Source organism: Erythrolamprus reginae, chromosome 4 (genome assembly GCF_031021105.1).
Source record: "Erythrolamprus reginae isolate rEryReg1 chromosome 4, rEryReg1.hap1, whole genome shotgun sequence".
NCBI lineage: Eukaryota > Metazoa > Chordata > Lepidosauria > Squamata > Dipsadidae > Erythrolamprus > Erythrolamprus reginae.
The window spans coordinates 91,651,258-91,672,872 of record NC_091953.1 but is presented as its reverse complement, the minus strand read 5'-3'; the positions used below and the strand labels follow the sequence as shown (position 1 = coordinate 91,672,872).

General features: G+C 41.1%; 1 protein-coding gene across 2 annotated transcripts in view; it reads right to left on the bottom strand.

Moving 5' to 3' along the window:
* LOC139166807 (arylsulfatase D-like) overlaps nucleotides 1-5,499 on the bottom strand; it is a 31,594-nt gene extending 26,095 nt beyond the window's left edge. The window contains exon 1 of one of the 2 annotated variants that reach the window (XM_070750897.1): nucleotides 5,483-5,499. Coding sequence is in view for 1 of the 2 variants with exons in the window: in XM_070750896.1 (XP_070606997.1) it covers nucleotides 5,245-5,282 (38 nt within the window). In the remaining variant the exon portion in view is untranslated. Of the gene's footprint in view, nucleotides 1-5,244; nucleotides 5,458-5,482 lie in introns of those variants that run through there. The other variant, XM_070750896.1, reaches the window with a different exon arrangement.
* Nucleotides 5,500-21,615: the final 16,116 nt, after the last annotated feature.

Below are 21,615 nucleotides of genomic sequence, written 5' to 3'. Positions count from 1 at the left end.
ACGGCACATCAATTTAAGATATAAGAATGCAAGAAAGTATGTGCAACAAGGATTCGTGAAACTACAATATGTGCCTACAAATGAACAGATTGCTGACGTGCTGAATAAACCACTGCCAGCTGACCTCTCCGAGAAAATGTGCCTTATGTGAACCAATGTCCCTGATGACTACCAAAGAAGGGGTGTCACGCTGAGAATTGCCAGCCAACAGAGACATTCAGTAGTTAAAGAGTTAATGTGTGCCTTCCCTCTAATCACAACCATATTTACATCACATCCCACATAGTCACATCTGCCTGCTTACGTAGCAAGCATTCCAATCTAATATTCTTCTCTGTGCAGCCATGTTCCGGCTGTTTATAAAGTGCCGCTCCTGGCACACTTTACTTTCTGTTTACTAAATAAAGTTTGTTTTACTTTGATTCCTGCCTGCCGGGTCTAATTAAATAAATCCATCCCTATTGACCCCCTCAGCGAGGGTCCGCAACTTGGGTGTTGTCCTCGATCCACAGCTAACATTAAAGCACCATCTTTCAGCTATGGTGAGGAGGGCGTTTACCCAGGTTCACCTGGGGCACCAGTTGTGGCCCTTTTTGGACTGGGAGTCACTGCTCACAGTCACTCATGCCCTCATCACCTCAAGGTTCAATTACTACAACGCTCTCTACATGGGGCTACCTTTGAAGAGTGTTCGGAAACTTTAGATTGTGCAGAACGTGGCCACAAGAGCAATCGTGGGCCTCCCCATATATGCCCATGTCTCAACAACACTCCGTGGCCTGCACTGGCTGCCAATCAATTTCTGGTCACAATTCAAAGTGTTGGTTATGACCTATAAAGCCCTACATGGCATTGGACCAGAATACCTCCGAGACCGCCTTCTGTTGCATAAATCCCAGCGGCCGATTAGGTCCCACAGAGTTAGCCTTCTCCGGGTCCTGTTGACTAAACAATGTCATCTGTCGGGACCCAGGGGAAGAGCCTTCTCTGTGGCGGCCCTGGCCCTCTGGAACCAACTCCCCCCAGAGACTAGGACTGCCCCCACCCTCCTCGCCTTTTGTAAGTTATTAAAAACTCATCTTTGCCACCAGGCATGGGAAAACTAACACACACGCCAATTGTCAAGGTTGGTGTATGGTTTGATTGGATTGTGTGATTATTTTATTTTATTATAAGGGTTTTAAATTGTATTTTTAAAATTGGATTTGTACACTGTTTATGTTGTTGTGAGCCGCCCCGAGTTCTTGGAGAGGGGCGGCATACAAATATAATTAAATAATAATAATAATAATAATAATAATAATAATAATAATAATAATAGTAATAATAATAATAATAATAGTAATAATAATAATAATAGATCTCTGGGAGGTTGAAAAGGACTATAACAGGAGTGCTGGGTGGATAAAGGAGTTTGAGAAGGAATTCTCAGGGAGCAATATGCAGCAGCTGGAGATAACACCTGAAATGATTGCAGAAAGAGCGAAGAGGGTAAAGAACTGGACATCCCCTGGCACTGATCAGCTGCATGGTTTTTGGCTGAAATACCTGACCAGCCTGCATACAAAAATGGCCGAATTGTTCAACAAAATGCTGCAGACAGGAAATATCAGTGAATGGCTTACAACTGGCAGAACATATTTAATACAGAAAGATGCAGCGAAAGGAGCCATACCAGGAAACTACAGGCCAATAACATGTTTGCCGACCATGCTCAAACTGCTGACAGGTATCATAGCTGACAGAATTCGGGACTACCTAGAAGAAAATGACATCATGCCAGTGGAACAAAAGGGCAATAAAAGACGAAGCAGAGGTACGACAGACCAGCTCCTAATTGATAAAATGATTTCGGAGAACTGTAAGAACAGGAAAACAAGCCTATACATGACCTGGATTGACTACAAGAAAGCCTTTGACTCATTGCCACACAGCTGGATCATAAAATGCCTGGAAGTCATTGGAGTCAATGAAAGCATCAGGAAATTCATAGAAAAGATGATGAAATATTGGAAGACTGAGCTTTTTGTTGGGAATGAAAGCTATGGACTGGTCAACATCAGAAGGGGCATCTTCCAGGGGGATTCTTTGTCCCCATTGTTATTCATCATTGCTATAATCCTGTTGTCACTCATCCTACAGAAAACAAACCTAGGCTACCAAACTGCTAGGAATTCACCAAAAATTGCACACCTGCTGTATATGGATGACCTGAAGTTGTACAGAAAATCAGAAACTGAGATACAGTCACTAGCCAACACTGTGTGAATCTTCAGCAATGACATCAGCATGGAGTTTGGCCTGGATAAATGTCCCACAGTGGCACTGAAAAAGGAAAAAATCACTGAAAGTGAGGGCATTGAAATGCCAAATGGTCAAACCATCAGAAGCCTACAGATACTTGGGCATCTTGCAACTGGATAATATCAAGCATGGCCATGTGAAAACTGTGATCAGCAAAGGGTACATCCAGAGGACCAGAGAATTTTTGAAGAGCAAACTGAATGGTGGCAACACTATCAAGGCTATAAATACTTGGGCCATACCTGTCATTAGATACACAGCTGGCATAGTGAACTGGACTCAAGCAGAGCTGGACAACCTGGATAGGAAAACCAGAAAATTAATGACGATCCATCATGCACTAAACCTCCGCAGTGATGTTGACAGGCTGTATTTACCAAGGAAAATAGGCGGCAGAGGACTTTTGCAAGTGAAGCAGACAGTGGAAGAAGAGAAGCATGCACTAGCTGACTATGTGAAGGGGAGGAAAGAGTCAGCATTGTTGGAGGTCAACAATAGGAAGCGTCTCAAGGTGAAGCAAACTAAGGACCAGTACAGAAAAACTGTAACTCAATGCCGTATGGACAGTTGGCGGAACAAAGCATTGCATGGGCAGTTCTTGGAGAAGATTGAAGGCAAAGTGGATAAGGAAAAGACCTGGTCATGGCTTACAAGTGGAACACTCAAAAAGGAGACAGAAGGACTAATACTGGCGGCACAAGAACAGGCCATTAGAACAAATGCAGTCAAAGCCACAATTGAAAAATCAACAGACGATCCAAAGTGCAGACTCTGTAAAGAAACAGATGAAATAATCGATCACATACTCAGCTGCTGCAAAAAGATCACACAGACTGACTACAAGCATAGACATGATTCTGTGGCACAGATGATCCACAGGAACTTGTGCCGGAACTACCATTTACCAGTGGCAAAGAACTGGTGGGATCATAAGCCCAAAAAAGTGGTCAAAAATGAGCAAGCAAAACTACTATGGGACTTCCGACTTCAGACTGACCGAATTCTGAAGCATAACACACCAGACATTGTGATCATGGAGAAAAAGAATGTATGGATCATCGACATCGCAATCCCAGGAGACAGCAGAATTGAGGAGAAGCAGCTGGAGAAATTAGTGAAATACGAAGATCTAAAAATCGAGCTGCAACGACTTTGACATAAGCCCGTGAAAATGGTCCCAGTGGTACTTGGCACGCTGGGCGCATCTCAGCGGACATTTGAAAACCATCGGAATTGACAAAATCTCCACATGTCAATTGCAAAAGGCTGCTTTACTGGGATTGGCAAACATAATTCACACCTACATCACGCAGTCCTAGGTGCTTGGGAAGCGCCCGACTGGTGATGAAATACGAAATCCAGCATTGTCTTCGGAGAGGGGTGGCATACAAATCTAATAGATAGATAGATAGATAGATAGATAGATAGATAGATAGATAGATAGATAGATAGATAGATAGATAGATAGATAGATAGATAGTGATCTCGTTTGCTGTGTTGTACTGACATAATAATAATAATAATAATAATAATAATAATAATAATAATAATAATATCAATCAGCCAGCTCATTCACAACCATATATTACATCTCATAAACACTTGATTCTAATTGTTTTAGAATTATATTAGAAAAGTAATATACATTACAAAAAGGATTTGTTCTTATTTAAAAAGCCAACTTAAAGCAGGCTGTTTAAAATGAAATGTCTAAACTGAATAAAAATAGCATTAAATGTAGTAATAAAATTTTAAATCTGGACTATGGAAGAATTGATAGTCATGAAAATGAGGGGGGGAAAGGGAAAAATGGCATTAGAATGGAAAATAGATATAAGATTAGATATATAAAATAAGATTATTGTATAAAAACCGGTTTACAATAAATATGTAAAAATAGTTGTGTAATAGAGTGTGAGCACAATAAGAATTGTAACACAGATTTGCTAAACAAATGTCCAATATTTTTAAATGTTTTTGTTTTGTGTGTTATGTGTATATATGTTTATAAATAAAACTTTATAATTAAAAAAAATATGGAGAAGGGGAAGAAAGTAGCAGCAACAAATACAGTACTTAGATTTCTGGGAGAGAATCGGGAGAACAAATGATTACCCCATCTTCCTTCCATTTTTTTTATTACAGACTTAAATATTTCTCAAACAACATTTCCTATACTTCATATTTAATACAATTAAAACATTCATTGTAACACATTTATTTTTTCTTACAGAATTGCTGCACTGCTCCCTGACTAACTCAAAGAAAATTGACATCAGACCTTATTTTTATATAATTTGCAGCAGTATTAGGACCACAGTATTTTCTTACTCAATCATTTGTATAACATTGTTGCTATGCAAATAAACAAATTGCACCAGAATTTGGTCTGTGGTAGTCAAAGAGATAACACTGAGATAACATTGTCTATTCAATCACAAACTAATCCTAAACATAACATTTTTGGTATAAAATCAAAGCCGCCCTGAGTCACAAAGCTGCCCTGAGTCCCATTGGGATTGGGTGGCATAGAAGTTGAATTAAATAAAATGTTTAAGAAGAATTCAGCTTTTCAGTCTTAGGTCTCATCCCCAATTGGTTTCTCAGACTGTTGAAAAACTGCCCATTTTTCTCAGATTCCAACATAATCCTATCTCTGATTTATGAAAATGTAAAGTACTTTGAGCTGGATTTATGGCTAGGTGAGTGAATATAAAAGCCTTAGAAAGTTAATTATCAGACCAATCTGCAGTAATTATTTACAAGGACACTCATAGCCACCATCATATGAAAATAAAATTCATAGACATAATTGCAAAAACAGTTAGGAAAAGCAACTAAAGAATCTAGCAGTATACCAAGCAGTATGTCCTGTGGTAAAAAGAAAGTTCATTTTCAGAAGTAAGTATCAGAAGCAAACTTGCTTACGGCTTCTCTTACCTGGCATTTCCTCCACTGAACCTGTTAAGCAGCTTCATTTGGTGCAAGCAAAGGCAGAACTGGAGGAGATTTCAGGACTTCCTTCTGTTCTGTTTTAAAATCACTTTCTCCACCCTGGATTGCTTTATAGGCTGTGATTTAATGACACTACTCTAAAACTTTAAAACTGACACAGATCTCTGGGGAGAGCATACTTCATTCATTGGCAAGAAGTTTAAAAACCAAATACTGTATTCACCTTTGGTTTTTCTGACTGAGATTGTTGGCAGGGAAAGCAGGGTCACTGGCTGATGTGTATAGTTAACTGAGCCTTCTAAACATTTTTGGTTTATTTTTAACTAGAGTTTGATACGGTAACTGGCTGACTAACTGCCAATTTGGTTTAGTGGTTAAAACATAAGGCTAAAAATAATAAGATCATGAGTTGTAATCCCACGTTATGTTCCCATAGATCAAATGCAACAGCCCCAAAATCACCTAGCTGTCTTTATAAGACAGCTAGGTGATTTTGGGGCTATTCCTCTCTCTCAACCGTGTGAAAGGAAGGAATGGCAAATTGCTTCTAAAATGTTGCAAAGGACACTACAGGAACTTGCCCAGGCAACTACCATGAGTCAATACAATAGAAAAAGTGGCTGTCTTGCTACACTACAGGAACTTGCCCAGGCAGCTACCAGGAGTCAATACTGTTAAATCAGAAGCTGGAGGCCGAGGAAGGTTAACAGCTCTTTTTTGGCAATCAGAAACAGTTGAAGTGACCAGCTCGCAGGTAGGAAGTGACTGCGAGCTACCGGCTAAAGCCGCACCTTATATACCTTGCTAGCGCGGGGAAAAAGCTGTGAGTTCCTCTTTTTTAAACTTTCACGCCAAGGCTTCCCTTGGCCGCATCTAAGCCAATCAGCGGTCACCTTTACTTAAAAGTACAAACATTACAAATACAACAGAAAACGTTCTTCAGTGATGGGACACTCACAACCTTTGGAGACAATATATTCCACTGATTAATTAATTGTTGTCAGGATATTCCTCCTCAGTTCTAGGTTGCTTCTCTGCTTGATTAATTTTCATCCATTATTTCTTGTTGTCCCTTCTGGTGCTTCTGAAAATAAGTTGATTCCATTATCTTTGTATAACCCTCAAATATTGGAATGCTGCTCTCATGTTTCCCTGGCCTAGTTCTTCTTTTCACTAGACCAGACATACCCAATTCCTGCGACTATTCTTCATAGGTTTTTACCCTCGAGACCCTTAATCATCTTTATTTCTGTTCTCTACACTCCTTCCCGTATCTCAATGTCTTTTTTATATTGTGGTGACCAAAACTGCATGCAGTATTCCAAGTGTGATTTTACTGAAGCTTTGTAAAGTGGAACTAATATTTCATGTGATCTTGATTCTATCCTATTAATGCAGTTTAGGATTGCATTGGCTTTTTTGGCAGCTGCTGCACACTTGGAACTAATTTTATTTATTTATTTATACAATCTGATATCCTGTATACACAACAAATGATATTTTTAAAATAACTTTATGAGACTTTTGTTCAAGGAAGTAATTTGCCTCTGAAAAACACATTAACTATTTACCAAAGAAAGGTTTACCAGCTATTACATCCAAACTTTGCATTTCTAATGACAAGCTAACCCAGATCTGGAACTATTTTAAAAACTTGATTAAATAGTACCTGAAATAATTCTGTAACACATTCATATGAGGTTTATGCCTGTTTTAGATATAAGGAAGAGTTCACACTGCTTTTTCAAGTGAATGTATTTTTGAAGAAAGCCTAAATTAATAGAAAATAGGGTTTGGGCATTAATGAGTAAATGGATGCTTATTTTGGGTAGAAAAGGCTCTCCAGAAGGCCAAATCAGGGAGGAGGAACATGATTACTGTAGTAGACTTTCTGAAAGATCATAATTTGGAAAAAAGTGTCACAATTCTTAACATTAAGACAATTCTGTAAATGTTTGCCGGAAAGGAAAAAAATATTATAATCATCACATTTTGTACTTCCATTCAGACTAAAACCTAAGCTTCCACAATTACAAAAATGTTTTCTGATGCCCTAATCAAACTTGAAATAAATATAAAAAGAAGCTGTCTCAGAGATGTTACTATACTCTTAAACACGTTACCAACTCAACAATTGCAGTGATACATGTTATGTACCCTCGCCGGATCTCATTGGCTAAAACCTCCCCCACGACTATTGGTTGTTGTCAGGCAGCTGGTTTTGGGTGGGTTCTTTATAGTTACGTGATTGGATGTTCTGTCAGCGAGTGTCAGCCTTAAATACCCTGCCGAGCGAAGTTAAGTGTGTGTTGCTTCTGAATTAAATAAACGTTCCTTGCTGTTACCTGCTCTCCACGGGGGTCTTCCTTCCGACGTATTACTGGTGACGAAGGTTTGGACGTCTCCACGCGACTCCTTCCTGTGTCTTCTTTTTTGTAAACATTATCGTGAGTCAAAATGTCCACGCAATTGACTTTTCCCCCTTTTAATCCTCAAGGGGAAACCTGGGACTTGTATGTCGCCCATTTTGATTGTTTTTTTATCTCAAATGGTTACACAGAGATCTCTGATGACCGTAAACGGTCTTATTTTCTGGGATTTTGTGAGCCTAAAATGTTTGAGACTGCAAGGGCGATTTTTGCACCCACTTCCATCAATGCTGTACCTTGGACGGAGTTCCTGTCAACCCTCCAAGATCATTATGCCCCACCTCCATCCCGTTGTGCTCGCCGCTATAATTTCTTTCACTGCAGCCAGAATGAGGGGGAGAAAATTAATGATTTTGTGGCGGCGTTACACCGCGCTGCCCTGTACTGCGAATTCGACAATTTGGAGGATTATCTCCTCGATCGTCTGGTTTTTGGAGTGCGTGATGGCCGTCTTAAGCACCGATTACTAGCAATCCAGCAACTTACATTTAAATTGGCCCTGGCCGAGGCTAGGGCGTTTGAGTTATCCACCCAGTCCTTGGCAGCCATGGACTCTCCTGTTAATGCCACGGTGTCGGCCCCCAGTCCCAAAGTTTCCCCTCTTGCCCAAGAATTAGAACGGGCTCTAGTCTTAGAGGAGGAGGTCTGCCGCCTCTCCATGGCCCGTGCTAAGGAGCCAGCTGGGGATTGGAACCACCCTCCTCCTACTCCGTGTCGCAGATGTGGGGGCGACCATTTTCGTGCTAATTGCCCCTTTAAAGATATCAGCTGTCGTCGCTGTGGAAACCGAGGCCACATTGCCAGGGTATGCAGATTGTGGCATCAACCTCCTCCATACTCTGCATCATCAGCGTCATAGTCATCATTTTCGTCACGTGATCGACCTTCATCGACTCCTCGTTGGCCGCCCCGTGACAGCGCCCCTCGTCGTTTTGATTGCAATGCCATCTACTGGACCAACACGCCTGCTGCTGCTGTCATCCGCCAAACTTCAACCTCGACCACGGACAAAATTGAACTTACAGTGTTTTGGGGCGCTGTTTCATGCTTGATGCAAGTGGACACAGGGTCCGCGTATCCGCTTGTCTCATGGATTACAGCAAAGCGCTGTTTCCCTCGTCTGTCTAAGCGTGACCTACTTGCCTGCCCTACTAACCTTCGAGACTATCAAGGCACAAGGATTCCGATTATTGGTCAGGGGCGTTTCCCTGTGCGTTACAAGGCATTCTCTGGGAAATTTCCCCTTATTGTGGTGGATGGACCATTTACGAGTTTATTGGGGCTGGACTGGTTCACTTCTCTGGGCCTTTCGGTTACTGGTGCTAATATGGTGGGGAATGGTGGGTCGTTTTCTCAACTGGCTACCCAGTTCCCCGATGTGTTTGATGGAAAGTTAAGTTGCTATAAGGGTTCCCCTGTAACATTCAGTTCTCCCCTGCACTGCTCGGAGAGTCCAATGTGGGTTGTTCTTCAGCCTCATTGGCAGGGACTGAGTTAAAAATTAACATATTTATTATGTCCTGCCCACCTCTGCCTCCCCAGGTTCAGTCTTAAAAACTCAGTCATAGTGTAGGGACTATGAGTTTTCTTCTCCAGAAAGTGAGATTTATAGCATTGCTTACTAACAAATTTTTCTCTCCTTTTTTCCTTATAGGAGGAAGACCTGGATCTTCGAGAGCCACTGTCCTCCGGGGTATTGCTTTCCGTCTCATCAATCCCTGAGAAGCCACTGCTCTCCGGAGTATTGCCTTGCAGACAGGGATCGCTGGATTGGGGTCCCTGACGCCCGCGATCAGACCCCCCCCCCAACCACTCTTCCAGCGCAACGAGCCTCTGAGTATCGGTTCTTACCGATCAGAGGAGCCCTCAGCTCACAGTATTTCCCCACGGGGGAAATCAGCTGTAAGGCGATCTCAGCGGCTTCCAGACAGCGTCCCTGCCGATCGGATCGGCAATGAGGGGAAAAAAAGATCAGCTGTTCGGCTCTTTCTTTTGGCGCCCAACGCTTTCCCGATCGCTTGGAGGATGCAGCGATCGGAGGACTTGAAGGGGGGGCTGCAGAAGGAGATCGCCAAGTCGCCCGAAGTTGCGCCCGCCATTTTGGCGCAGGGCCAAAGCCTCTGGGTCCCCCTCTGGCCGTTTGAATGGCAGAGTTTTTCCTGCCTGACGTCACGGCCGCCATCTTGCTTGGAAAAAAGGAGCAGAGTGACTAGGCTTATTTCAGCCTATCCCGAGGCCGCCATCTTGTTTCAGGGCATTGCCAGGACAACGAACCTATTATGGGCCTCTGCCTGGCATTCAGCCACTCACGAGCAAGTAAATGATGACGTGTTATTTAGGGGACGCCAGTTTTCCCTAGTCCACCATTTTACTTGCCTTTTGAGCAGCAACCTCGTGAGTTTGGTTTGGTGTTGTTTCCAAATATGTCTCAACCACCTCAAACCAGTCCCAGCGCTCCTGCTGCCTCCTCCTCCAAGACTAAAAGTAAGGACAAGGGGCCCAGCTCAAAAGCAAAGGGGAAAAGCTCCCAGTCCTCCTCTGCTCTAAAGGAGGCTGAGAGGAAAATAAGGGTTCTGGAGGCCCAGCTGGAAAAAGCCAAGCCTAAACAGGGGCCTAGCCCCTTAGCCACAGTTGTTCCACCTACTCACAGTCCGCTGGGCCCACCTTTCCCAGCAGCCACCTTTGAGGGGCCTACTTTCACAGGTGTTGGGGACCTTTCACCAGACCGCCCATTAAGCACCCCCCCCCCACCGTCTGAAGGGCTTCAGAGAGCAGACTGGATCAGACCTGCTTCCCAGCCTCAACCTGCAGCAGCCACTTTTACCCCCACGGCAGCAGGATTCAGAGGGCCCGCTGATAACTGGCAGACCATGTCACCATCATTACAGGACATGATAGCCTCAGCATACGCTCAGGGCATAGCAATTGGAACCCAGCAGCACCAATCCCCACTGCCACCTCGCCCCAGCAGGCAGGATCTCTGGGCAGCTCCCACATCTGCCCCTTCTCTTCATGACTCCCTTCAGGAGGAGCAAGAGATGAGAGAAGCCCTCTCAGATCCAGAGAATGAGCTATCAGAGGATGAAGCCACCTTACCTGAGCAACCAGTAATGACAGGCTTATTCAAAGCATCCCTTTACAGGGTTCTTCTGAACAAGGCCAGGACCACACTGACTTTGACAAGTGCTCAAAAGATAGCTGGCCAGGATGTGGGTATCCTACCCGCTGCTAGACTCATTAACGAGCCTCAAAGGGAATCAGAAAATATCCCTGCAGTGCCTATATTTGCAGAAAACATAAAGAGGCCCTGGCAGCAACCAGCAGCAGCTCTGGGTCCCTCGGCACTGGACAAGAAGTTTTACTCCTTTGATCCAGAGATAGAGGATTTACTCCAGTATCCGGCGGTGGATACCCCAGTTACCTCGTTAATATCCAATGCCCTGGTTCCATCAGACATGGCGGATGGCTTGCGACTGGACGATAGGAAGGCTCAGAACCTGATTCGGAGAATGCATCAACTCTGCGCCTGGTCCTTGAGAGCAGCAATGGCGGCTTCCTTCTTCAACCAGGCCTCAATCCTCTGGCTTCGGGATATCCTCCCTAGGCTCGGCCTGGAGGATGCTCACCTCTGCCAGGACATTAATAAACTGATCGCTTCCGACTTCCGGTTTGGAGGAGATCGCAGCGGGACGTTTCTGGCAGGGCTCTGCCAAGCGATCCCTTCTACCCCCTCCGAAGGTCGCATTTGCGATCGGATCGGGCTCGGATGGCCCGATCCAAGAACAGGGGGCTCACCTCTGCCCGAGGACCCATCGCCAGGACTCCGGAGGCAGCGGTTCGCCCCGCAGCTTCGGAGACGGGAGAACCGCTCCTCTTTGCTTAAGAGGACCGGCCAGCGCTTTCTCCCCTCACCCAGCGGGAAAAAGAAAAAAATCTAAGAAGTGAAAGTATAAACTATTTTGATTGAAAAAGAATACAGTAGAGAAAGGACCTAAGGTAAAAAAAATTTCATTGTGTTTCGTGTTTAAAAGCAGAAGATCGTGAAAGCTTTAAGTAAAAGTTTTTTTTTCTTCAGGGCGAAAGTGAAAGTTTTTCCCTGTTTGAACTCATCCGCAAACAACAGCCGGATCTAATTTTTTTACTTTTACTTTTCCATTTTGAACTTGAACTTTGGAACCTACAAAATAATTTCTTGACTTTATGGTTTAATAAAATAATTTAAATTTGATATGACTATTTAGAAAATTCTAACTGCTAAAGGAAATTACTAGTGATGATTAGAATTTGTTTTTGATAGACTGTTAAAATCATAATGTTCTGGGCTTAAATCTTGAAAGCGGAGGAACACAGTCTTGCTGCCTTTTTTCCTTTCTTGTTGCTCTTTTTCACAACATGAAATAATTTAATAACTATGAAATAAATGGAATTTAGAAGAGATTGAAATCATTTCTTTTTTGGATTACCTACTATTGGATTAACCTATTTGGATTACTTGCTGAACCTTTTTGGATTATCTGCTGACTCCTTTTGGATTATTTGTTGAGAATTTTTTTTAACATCTGCCCTGCTGCACGGAACTTAACTTGACTCCATCTTGGGATTTGTTTCTTTGTTCCTGCCTTGAACTTGGAAAATAAACTGACTTCATTTTGAATACAAGAAAGTTTTTGAGTTTTTGATTTGTCTTTCCCTTTGAACTTGGAATTGAAATTAAATACAACTTCATCCTCTGAGACTTGGATTTTCATCTTTACTCCCTAGCAAAATTACAGGATCTATAAGAAAAATATAAGTATATAATATTGTTATTGTGTCTTTTGAATAACTATTTTTCTTTTCCTGACTTTTCTTTGACTTTCTTTTTTTCTCTATTCCTTGTGTATTGTTATTATTAAAAGAAGTTTAGCTTGAACCATATGCATTGTTAACAAGCCTTGAGTTCCTGCTCTATTCTAATTAGTTGAATTAAAACATTACCTCCTCTTTTTTTCTTTCCCCTTTGAACAATTCCTTTCACTTTTCTCTAATAACTTTTACTTTTTTCCTCTCTCCCCTTCCTTCCCTCCTCTAAAAGTTTTTCCTCCCATGCTTTTCTTTCTGTTTTCTATATACAGTTGATATTTTTTTCCTTTCTTTATTTCTTGCCTTTTCATCACACTACTTATTTTTAACTTTTACTTCTCTCTTATTCGCAAAAGTTAATACTTGTTTTCTCTTTCTGTGGCATTGAATATTTTAATTTTTTTTTTAAAAAAATAATAATAATATTTTTTGAATTCTGTTATTAATTGAATTGGTACTGAATTGGTATAGTTATATTATAAGGGAATTTTTTTTTTAACAAAATACATTGAACAGATTTGGAATTTATAGCAATTCTTTTCTTTTTTACTACATATAAATTGAAACTAATCTAAATTTGAAATAGTGGATTCTAATTTGACAATGTCCAGTACCTCAACCCTTGTTAAAACAGCAAAAAAACAAACTACACCAACTACTCTCTCTCCACAAGTGTCACCGCATTCTTCCCCCTCGCACCAGGTGTTAACCATGTCCACCAAAGATAAAGACAAAGACAAAATAATGCAGTCTAATTTTGCAACTTTACATGAGACTTTAAATACTTTGAAGGACTTTATGTTTAAATCACAAGAAGATGCCACTCAACAAAGAGAGGCCATAAAAGAGGATGCAACACAACAAAGAGAAGCCATAAAAGCCGACTTGGCAGAATTCAAAGTGGAGATGGCCCAATTGAAAGCTGATATGGGTGAGATGAAAGACCAGATAAAGCAGATTCAACAAACACTCCAAGAAAGTGATGAACGAGTCAAAAAAGTTGAAGAGCAATCTGATAAAAATGAGAAAAGAATGGACTACCTTGAAGGGAGAGCTGATGAAAGATACAGAAGATATGATGAATCAATTATTCAGCTGGAGATGCAACGAGCTTCGTACGGACTTCGATTTCAGAATATAAAAGAGGAAAAAGATGAAGATTTAAAAATGACTATGGCGGAAACTATTTGAGGTATACTCCAAGAGGATCCTACAGCTTTACTGAAAGAAATCGATGAAGTATACAGAATCTCGAATACCTATATCCGTCGACACAACCTCCCAAGAGAGATACATATTAAGTTTACAAGAAAAGCGTTGCGAGATGAGATACTCCATTATTCAAGAAATTCCCAGCTTCAACATCATGGAGTAGACATAAAGATACTAAAACAAGTTCCAAGAAGCGTCAGAGAAAACAGAAGAGATTATCACTTTTTAACTAAAATTTTGATCAAAGAAAATATCACTTACCGTTGGCTTATTCCACAAGGACTTTCTCTGACATGGCGTTCTACAAGGTACAAACTGGAAAATGTAAAACAAGCTATGTACTTTCTTGAAAAGAGTGGCATCAGCCACTTTGATCACACAAGTAAGCAACAAGTGGTCCAACTACAACCAGCTCAACAGCAACCAGGGGAAAAATTACCAACTCAGCAAGAAGAAGATCTGGGGGCTACTGCTCAAGTAATAGAGCAGGACCAAGGTGCTAGAAGAGTTCAACCTCAGCGAGAAACCAAAAAACCCACTAAATGACAACAAATAAAGACTTAAAAATCTTTTCCGTAAATGTTAATGGACTTAATGAACCAAGAAAAAGGAAACAAATCTTTTCTAAAATTAGAAATCAAAATGTTCAGATTGCAATATTACAAGAAGTTCATATTAAAAAAAATAACCAAAAATTACTGTTGAATCCCAAAATTGGAAAAATGTACGCTGCATTAGCAGACCAAAAAAAAAGAGGTGTAGTGATGTATGTTAAGAATTCTATAAATTCCAAACAAATATATAAGGATAAAGAGGGTAGGATATTGATTGTACAAGTTGATATTGAACCTAGACCTCTAGTGGTTGTTTCTATTTATGCCCCCAATGAAGACCAAACGACATTTTATAAAAATTTACATCAAATAATAATAGATTTAGCTATTGACAATATATTGATAATAGGTGACTTCAATGCTATTGCGAATAGACAATTAGACCATTCAGGAGGGGGAGGTAATAAAAAAAGGGAAAAAGGTAAAAAAACAAGAAGGAATTTGCTACCTAGTACTTTCCAAAAAATGAAAGCGGAATTATTACTAAGTGACATTTGGAGGGAAAGACACCCTCACAAAAGACAATATACCTTCTACTCCAACCCTCATAAAATTTGGACGAGAATTGACATGTTATGGGCACCAAAAACGGTTGCAGAACAAATAAGAGAGGTCGAGATAGATGTTAATACATGGGCTGATCACAACCCAATAGTGGTCTCTATGACGATGAATAATAAACAGAACAACTGGCGGATGAATAGATATATACTAAATGATAAGAAATACAAGGATTGGATTGAAAAGGAACTAAAAATATTTTTTGAAATTAATAAAACCTCAGACACTACTCCACAGAATTTATGGGACACAGTTAAAGCGTATATAAGAGGCTTAACAATATCTTATACAGCAAAACATAACAAGGAAAAGAAATTAGAGTACCTACAATTAATAAATGAATTAAAACAATTAGAAGCCTTATCGCAGCAACACATTAAGAACAGAGATCTAAAGACAGAAATAAATGTAATTAAACATAAAATTAGAGTCATAGAACAAAACCAATTAACTGAAAAGATCAAAAGAGCAAAGCAACAATATTTTGAATACGCAAATAAACCCGGCAGATGGCTAGCATATAAACTTAGAAAACAGAGCCAATCAAAATTAATCCAAAAATTAGAAGACAAAGACGGTATAATAAAATATGATACAGAAGGTAAGGCAGACATTGTGTATAATTTTTATAAAGAGCTATATGCTAAAGATCATGTTACCGAAGATGAAGTTTTTAACTATTTAAAAGCTTCAAAATTACCACAAATAACAGAAGACCAACAGGCCACCATGGATGGACCAATAACAATGGAAGAACTCCTAACAACAATTAAAAAACAGAAAAGCAACAAGGCCACAGGCCCAGATGCCATACCTGCAGAATGGTACAAGATAGAGAATGAAACAATAAGAAACCACATGTTAGAAACCTTTAATTTATGCAGACTTGAGGGTAAAATCCCCAAATCTTGGTCAGTATCACTGACAACTTTAATACATAAACAGGGCACAGATCCAGAAAAAATTAAAAACTATAGGCCTATATCATTATTAAATGTAGACTATAAGATATTTATTGCCATTTATGCAGAGAGACTCAAAAGAGTTATAAATGGAATAATACACCAAGACCAAAATGGGTTTCTACCAGGGAGACAAATTAAAAATAATCTTAGAACCGTAATAAATACACTAGAGTACTATGAACAATACTCAGACAAGATGGCATCTTTAATGTTTCTAGATGCTCAAAAGGCCTTCGATAACGTTAATTGGATATTTATAAAAATGCAATTAAATAAAATGAGATTTGGCCCAAAATTTGTTAACCTAATAGATACTATATACTCAAAACAAACAACGAACATAATATTGAATAACAATCAATTACCAACACTTGATATAAATAAGGGAGTTCGTCAAGGTTGCCCTATATCACCATTGTTATTTATCATGACTCTTGAAACCTTATTAATTAAAATAAGAGCGGACCCTAAAATAAAAGGTTTAACTGTAGGAGATGAAACTTATAAAGTCCAGGCCTTTGCAGATGATCTAATGTTCATAATTGAAGAACCGACAACAACAGTTCCTACTTTACTGAAAGCTATTGAACAATATGGAAAGGTAGCAGGTTTAAAGATAAATAAAAGCAAAACACATTTTTTGACCAAAAATATGAATAAAACACAAGAAACTAAATTAGAAAGTATCTCTGGAATAAAGACTGTAAAAAAAGTAAAATACTTAGGAATAAACTTAACAGCGAAAACAATAACATTAAAAAATGATAACTATATAAAATTATTAGCAGAAATTAAAAAAGATTTAGCAATGTGGAATAATCTGAAAATATCTTTTTTAGGAAGAATTGCAACAATTAAGATGAATATTTTACCCAAGGTCTTATTTCTTTTCCAGGTAATACCAATAAACCCAGGGGGAATCTTTTTAAAAACTTTAACAAACCTAGTTAAAAAATTCATATGGCAAGGGAAAAAAGCAAGGATAAAAATGAATTGCTTAGAAGATATTAAAGAAAGAGGAGGATTTGGCCTTCCAAATTGGAAACTATACTATCAGGCTGCTGCATTAACATGGCTTAGAGAGTGGATAATCCTAGATAACAAAAGAATACTTAACTTAGAAGGACACGATTTAATGCTTGGATGGCACGCATTTTTATGGTATGATAAGGACAAAAACCATTCATATTTTAAAAGGCACACATTAAGGAAATATTTACTAGAAGTCTGGAAAGACATAAAGAAAAATCACTTTTTAAATATCCCAGAATGGCTAGCTCCTTTAGAAGCAATAACGCATCCAAAGTCTATAAAGGACAAGAAAATAACTCATAGATATAAAGAATTACTAAATGATCAGATGAAGCTTAAATCTAGAATTGAACTACAAGAAGAAGGGATAATAATAGACTGGTGGCACTATGCCCAGATCCGATCTAGATACCAGAAGGATAAAACTCTTTACATTTTTAATAAAAGTAAGAATCCTTTAACTACTTTAATTACCACCAATTCAATAAAAATGATAGGGAAAATATATAAACTACTCATCGCTCATAAAAATATAGAGTTGACTTTAAAAGATACTATGATAAGATGGTGTAGAAATATTGGCAAGGAAATAGACATAGATACATGGGAGAAAGTGTGGATTAATAACTGGAAAATGACTAAATCAGTTTCATTAAAAGAAAATCAAATTAAAATGTTCTATAGATGGCACCTCCCACCAAATAGGATAGCAAAAATGTTTCCCAAAACATCTCCAGTATGCTGGAAATGTAAGAAGGATATAGGAACCTATTACCATCAATGGTGGACATGTGGTAAAGCTAAAATATATTGGAAGATGATTGAGAAAATATTAAAAGAAATAATAAAGCAAGATATAGATAATACCCCGGAATTTTACTTACTAGGTGTTACAAATCAGACCAACAAGAAATAAATTCTTTATTTAATTATACACATATTAACCGCGGCTAGAATAATATATGCGCAAAATTGGAAAGGGGAGGAAATCCCCAAGGAAGAAGAGGTTATAGCCATAATATTAGATTGCGCTGAAATGGACATGATGACAAGAAGATTAAACGATCAAGAAGATACTAAATTTTATGAAACATGGAACAATGTTTATAAATGGATAGATAAGAAAAAATAAGACATACATATTTATTTCTAGTTAATTTTCTGTATTTGTTTTTACCTAGGTGATAACAATATTAATACTAGTTCAAAAGTATTTTTTGACGATTATGATATAGTAGTGTATGCATAAGTATAAGTAACATATTAAGATTTTTGATGTATAATAGTTGAAATTAGCTTAAATGTTTGGTTTGATGGTTTGATATTATTTTATCATAGTAATTAGGATTATATTAAAGGTATTTTTTGATGATTATGTTATACTAATCCTATCTAACATTTACATCGTATTCAAGATTTGTAAAACTTTAACTCAAATTTACTAAAATTTTTTTTATAATAGTTAACATATATTTAATTATGTATTCTTTTTCTATATTTGAATGTATACTTTCAAAAGAAGCGGGGGAAATACACCCCCACTTTATGTTTATTGTTTGTATGTACTTGTTTGTTTTATGAAAATTAATAAAAAATTGAAAAAAAAATAAACAAAAAATAAACTGATCGCTTCCACAGAGTTTTCCGCTGATGCCACCTTGGCTGCTTCAAGGTTTTCATCCCGGGCGATGGCTACCAACCTTTCCACTCGACGCCTAATATGGCTTCGCTCATGGCAAGCAGACGCCAAATCGAAATGGCGCCTAGCAACCGCACCCTATCAGGGGGCTAAACTCTTCGGAGAATCATTGGATTCAGTCCTAATCGAGGACAAAGACAAGAAAAAGGTGCTGCCGAGGTTGGCAAGGAGGCAAGACAGGCGGGCAGTGCCATATTACAGAAGGCAGTCCTTTCGGTCGGACGTGGCCGCGCCCGCGGCTCTGAACACCAGGACCTATGGACAGAGCTCCTACACACAGCCATCCTTCAGGTCGGACAGAACCGGTTACGGAGACAGAAACCGACAGTTCCAGCAGTCCCGCAGATCTTTCCGGGGCGGGAACAGAGGAGGGTATCGTAAACAGAAATGACTCGCCCATCGAAGTGCCCATAGGTGGATGCCTGCAGTCCTTCTCAGAATCCCGGGAGGCTATTTCCACCGACACTTGGGCGCTGGATACCGTGACCAACGGACTGCGAATCAACTTTTTACAGACCCCTCCAGACAGATTTTTGCAATGCCCGACACTATCTCAGCCATAAAAACGGTCCCTGATTGCCCGGGAAGTACAACACCTTTTGGACATAGGGGCCATAGAACCGGTGCCAATCCAGCAACGGGGACTGGGATTCTACTCCATCGTGTTTGTGGTTCCCAAAGCATCGGGCGGTTGTCGACTGATTCTAAACCTCAAGCAGCTGAACATCTACATTCGCTACCAACAATTCAAGATGCATTCTCTGCAGTCAATCCTGGCATCTATCAGGTGTCAGGACTGGATGACTTCCATCGACCTCAAAGAGGCGTATCTGCATGTACCGGTGCATCTGCATCATCGACAATTTCTCTGCTTTTGTATACAAGACCAGCATTTTCAGTACAGGGCCATGCCTTTCGGCCTTTCATTGGCCCCCAGAGCTTTCACCAAGCTCTTGGATGTGTTGACAGCCGACCTGAGAACCAGGTCCATACGTCTCATGGTCTACCTGGACGACATAATCATCTTGTCCAGCAGTCCTCAACAGGCCAGGCTAGACCTTCAACGGACAATACAATCTCTAGAGGCCTGCGGCTTCACGATCAACTACGTCAAAAGCCACCTGCAACCAACCAGGCGGCTATTACATCTTGGCACTCTGATAGACTCTGCAGCCGGGATCATTTACCTGTCATCAGAGAGGCAGCAGAGGGTGAGGACACTGATAGCTTCCATTCAGCACTGCACCAGGGCCCCCTTGGCCCTTCTATCCCAGCTGCTGGGAGTCTTCATTTCCTGCATCAGCATCGTCCCATGGGCTCGGCTGCACGCCTGCCCACTTCAGTGGCTCCTCCTCCCCTTCCAGAGAGCACACATGAGCCACTCCAAACACCTGGTGTGTCTCACTTTGCCGGTCCGTCGCTCTCTGCCCTGGTGGATGTCTCCAGCGCTAACCAGAGGCTCTCCCTTCCTGCACCATCGGGAGGTGACGATTACCACGGACGTGAGTCTCTCCAGCTGGGGAGCACATTGCGGTTCCCAAGTGGCCCAGGGTCTCTGGACATCAGACGACCTGAGGGACCCCAATATCAACCTTCTGGAACTAAGGGCAGTCTTCAAGGCACTCCACTCCTTTGCGGACAGCATAGAGGGACAGCACATTCTTGTCATGATGGACAACGTGGCGACAAGGGCCCATATAAATCATCAGGGAGGTACGAGGTCGGGCCGTTTGATGGAGAAAGCTCATTCCCTGATGTCTTGGGTGGAAATGCACCTAGTCTCGATCCAAGCAGAACACATCTCAGGATCAGACAATACCCATGCGGATTGGTTGAGCCACACTACAATCGACCCGGGGGAATGGTCATTGAACCCGGAGGTTTTTCAGGACATTATACATCGTTACGGGGAACCGGTAGTGGACTTGTTCACCACGCACCTCAACAACCAGGTGCCCCGGTTCTTTTCCCGGTTCCCGTGCCCGGGAGCCGACCGAATCAATCCGCTCCTCTCCCCATGGCCAAGGGGACTGCTCTATGCCTTCCCTCCGACTTGCCTTCTACCCAGGGTAGTCTCCAAGATACTCTCAGAGCGGGCGGAGGTGATCCTTGTCGCTCCATTTTGGCCCAGGCGACCATGGTTCGCGGACCTGATGGACCTCTCAACCTCCCCTCCGTGGAGGATCCCATACCACAGACTCTCCCTCACACAGGGGTCATTGGTGCACCCAGACCCCCAGTGGTGGAGACTTGCCGTGTGGAAATTGAAGGGGACCGCTTAAGGGGGGAATCTGTCGGAAAAGGTCATTCATACCATCCAATCGGCTCGACGCCCATCAACAACTCGCATTTATCAGGCGACATGGGCAGCATTTTGTAGATTCTGCAGAGCTCGAGAGATCCCACCTCGCTCATCCTCCGTTTTGCATCTATTGGACTTCCTACAGAAGGGGCTAGACGAAGGGCTGACCCCAAACACCCTTCGCAGGCAGGTGGCAGCTATATCCACGGTCTTAAGACCAGACCCTCTCCGCCCGATCTCCCATCATCCATGGGTTAAAGACTTTCTCCGAGGGGACTCAAACATCTCCCCTCCGGTTATCCATCATTTCCCATCCTGGGATTTGACATTGGTCTTACAGGCCCTTACAGGACCACCATTTGAACCACTAAGAGACATCACGCTTCGCCTTTTATCAATCAAAGTGGCATTCTTAGTGGCCATCACATCAGCTCGCAGGGTGTCGGAGCTCGCAGCGCTGTCAGTCCGGCCGGACCTTTGCGTGTTCCACCCGGATCGGGTTACTCTTCGGTTGGATCCCAGTTTTCTGCCAAAAATCAACACGAGATTTCATAGGTCCCAGGACATAATCCTACCAGACTTTTGTACCCATGGCTCACACCCGTCGGTTTTACGCTGGCATAAGGTGGACGTCCGTAGAGCGTTAAAGATTTACATTCGACGGACCAACTCTTTCAGGAAATCAGAAGCATTATTCGTT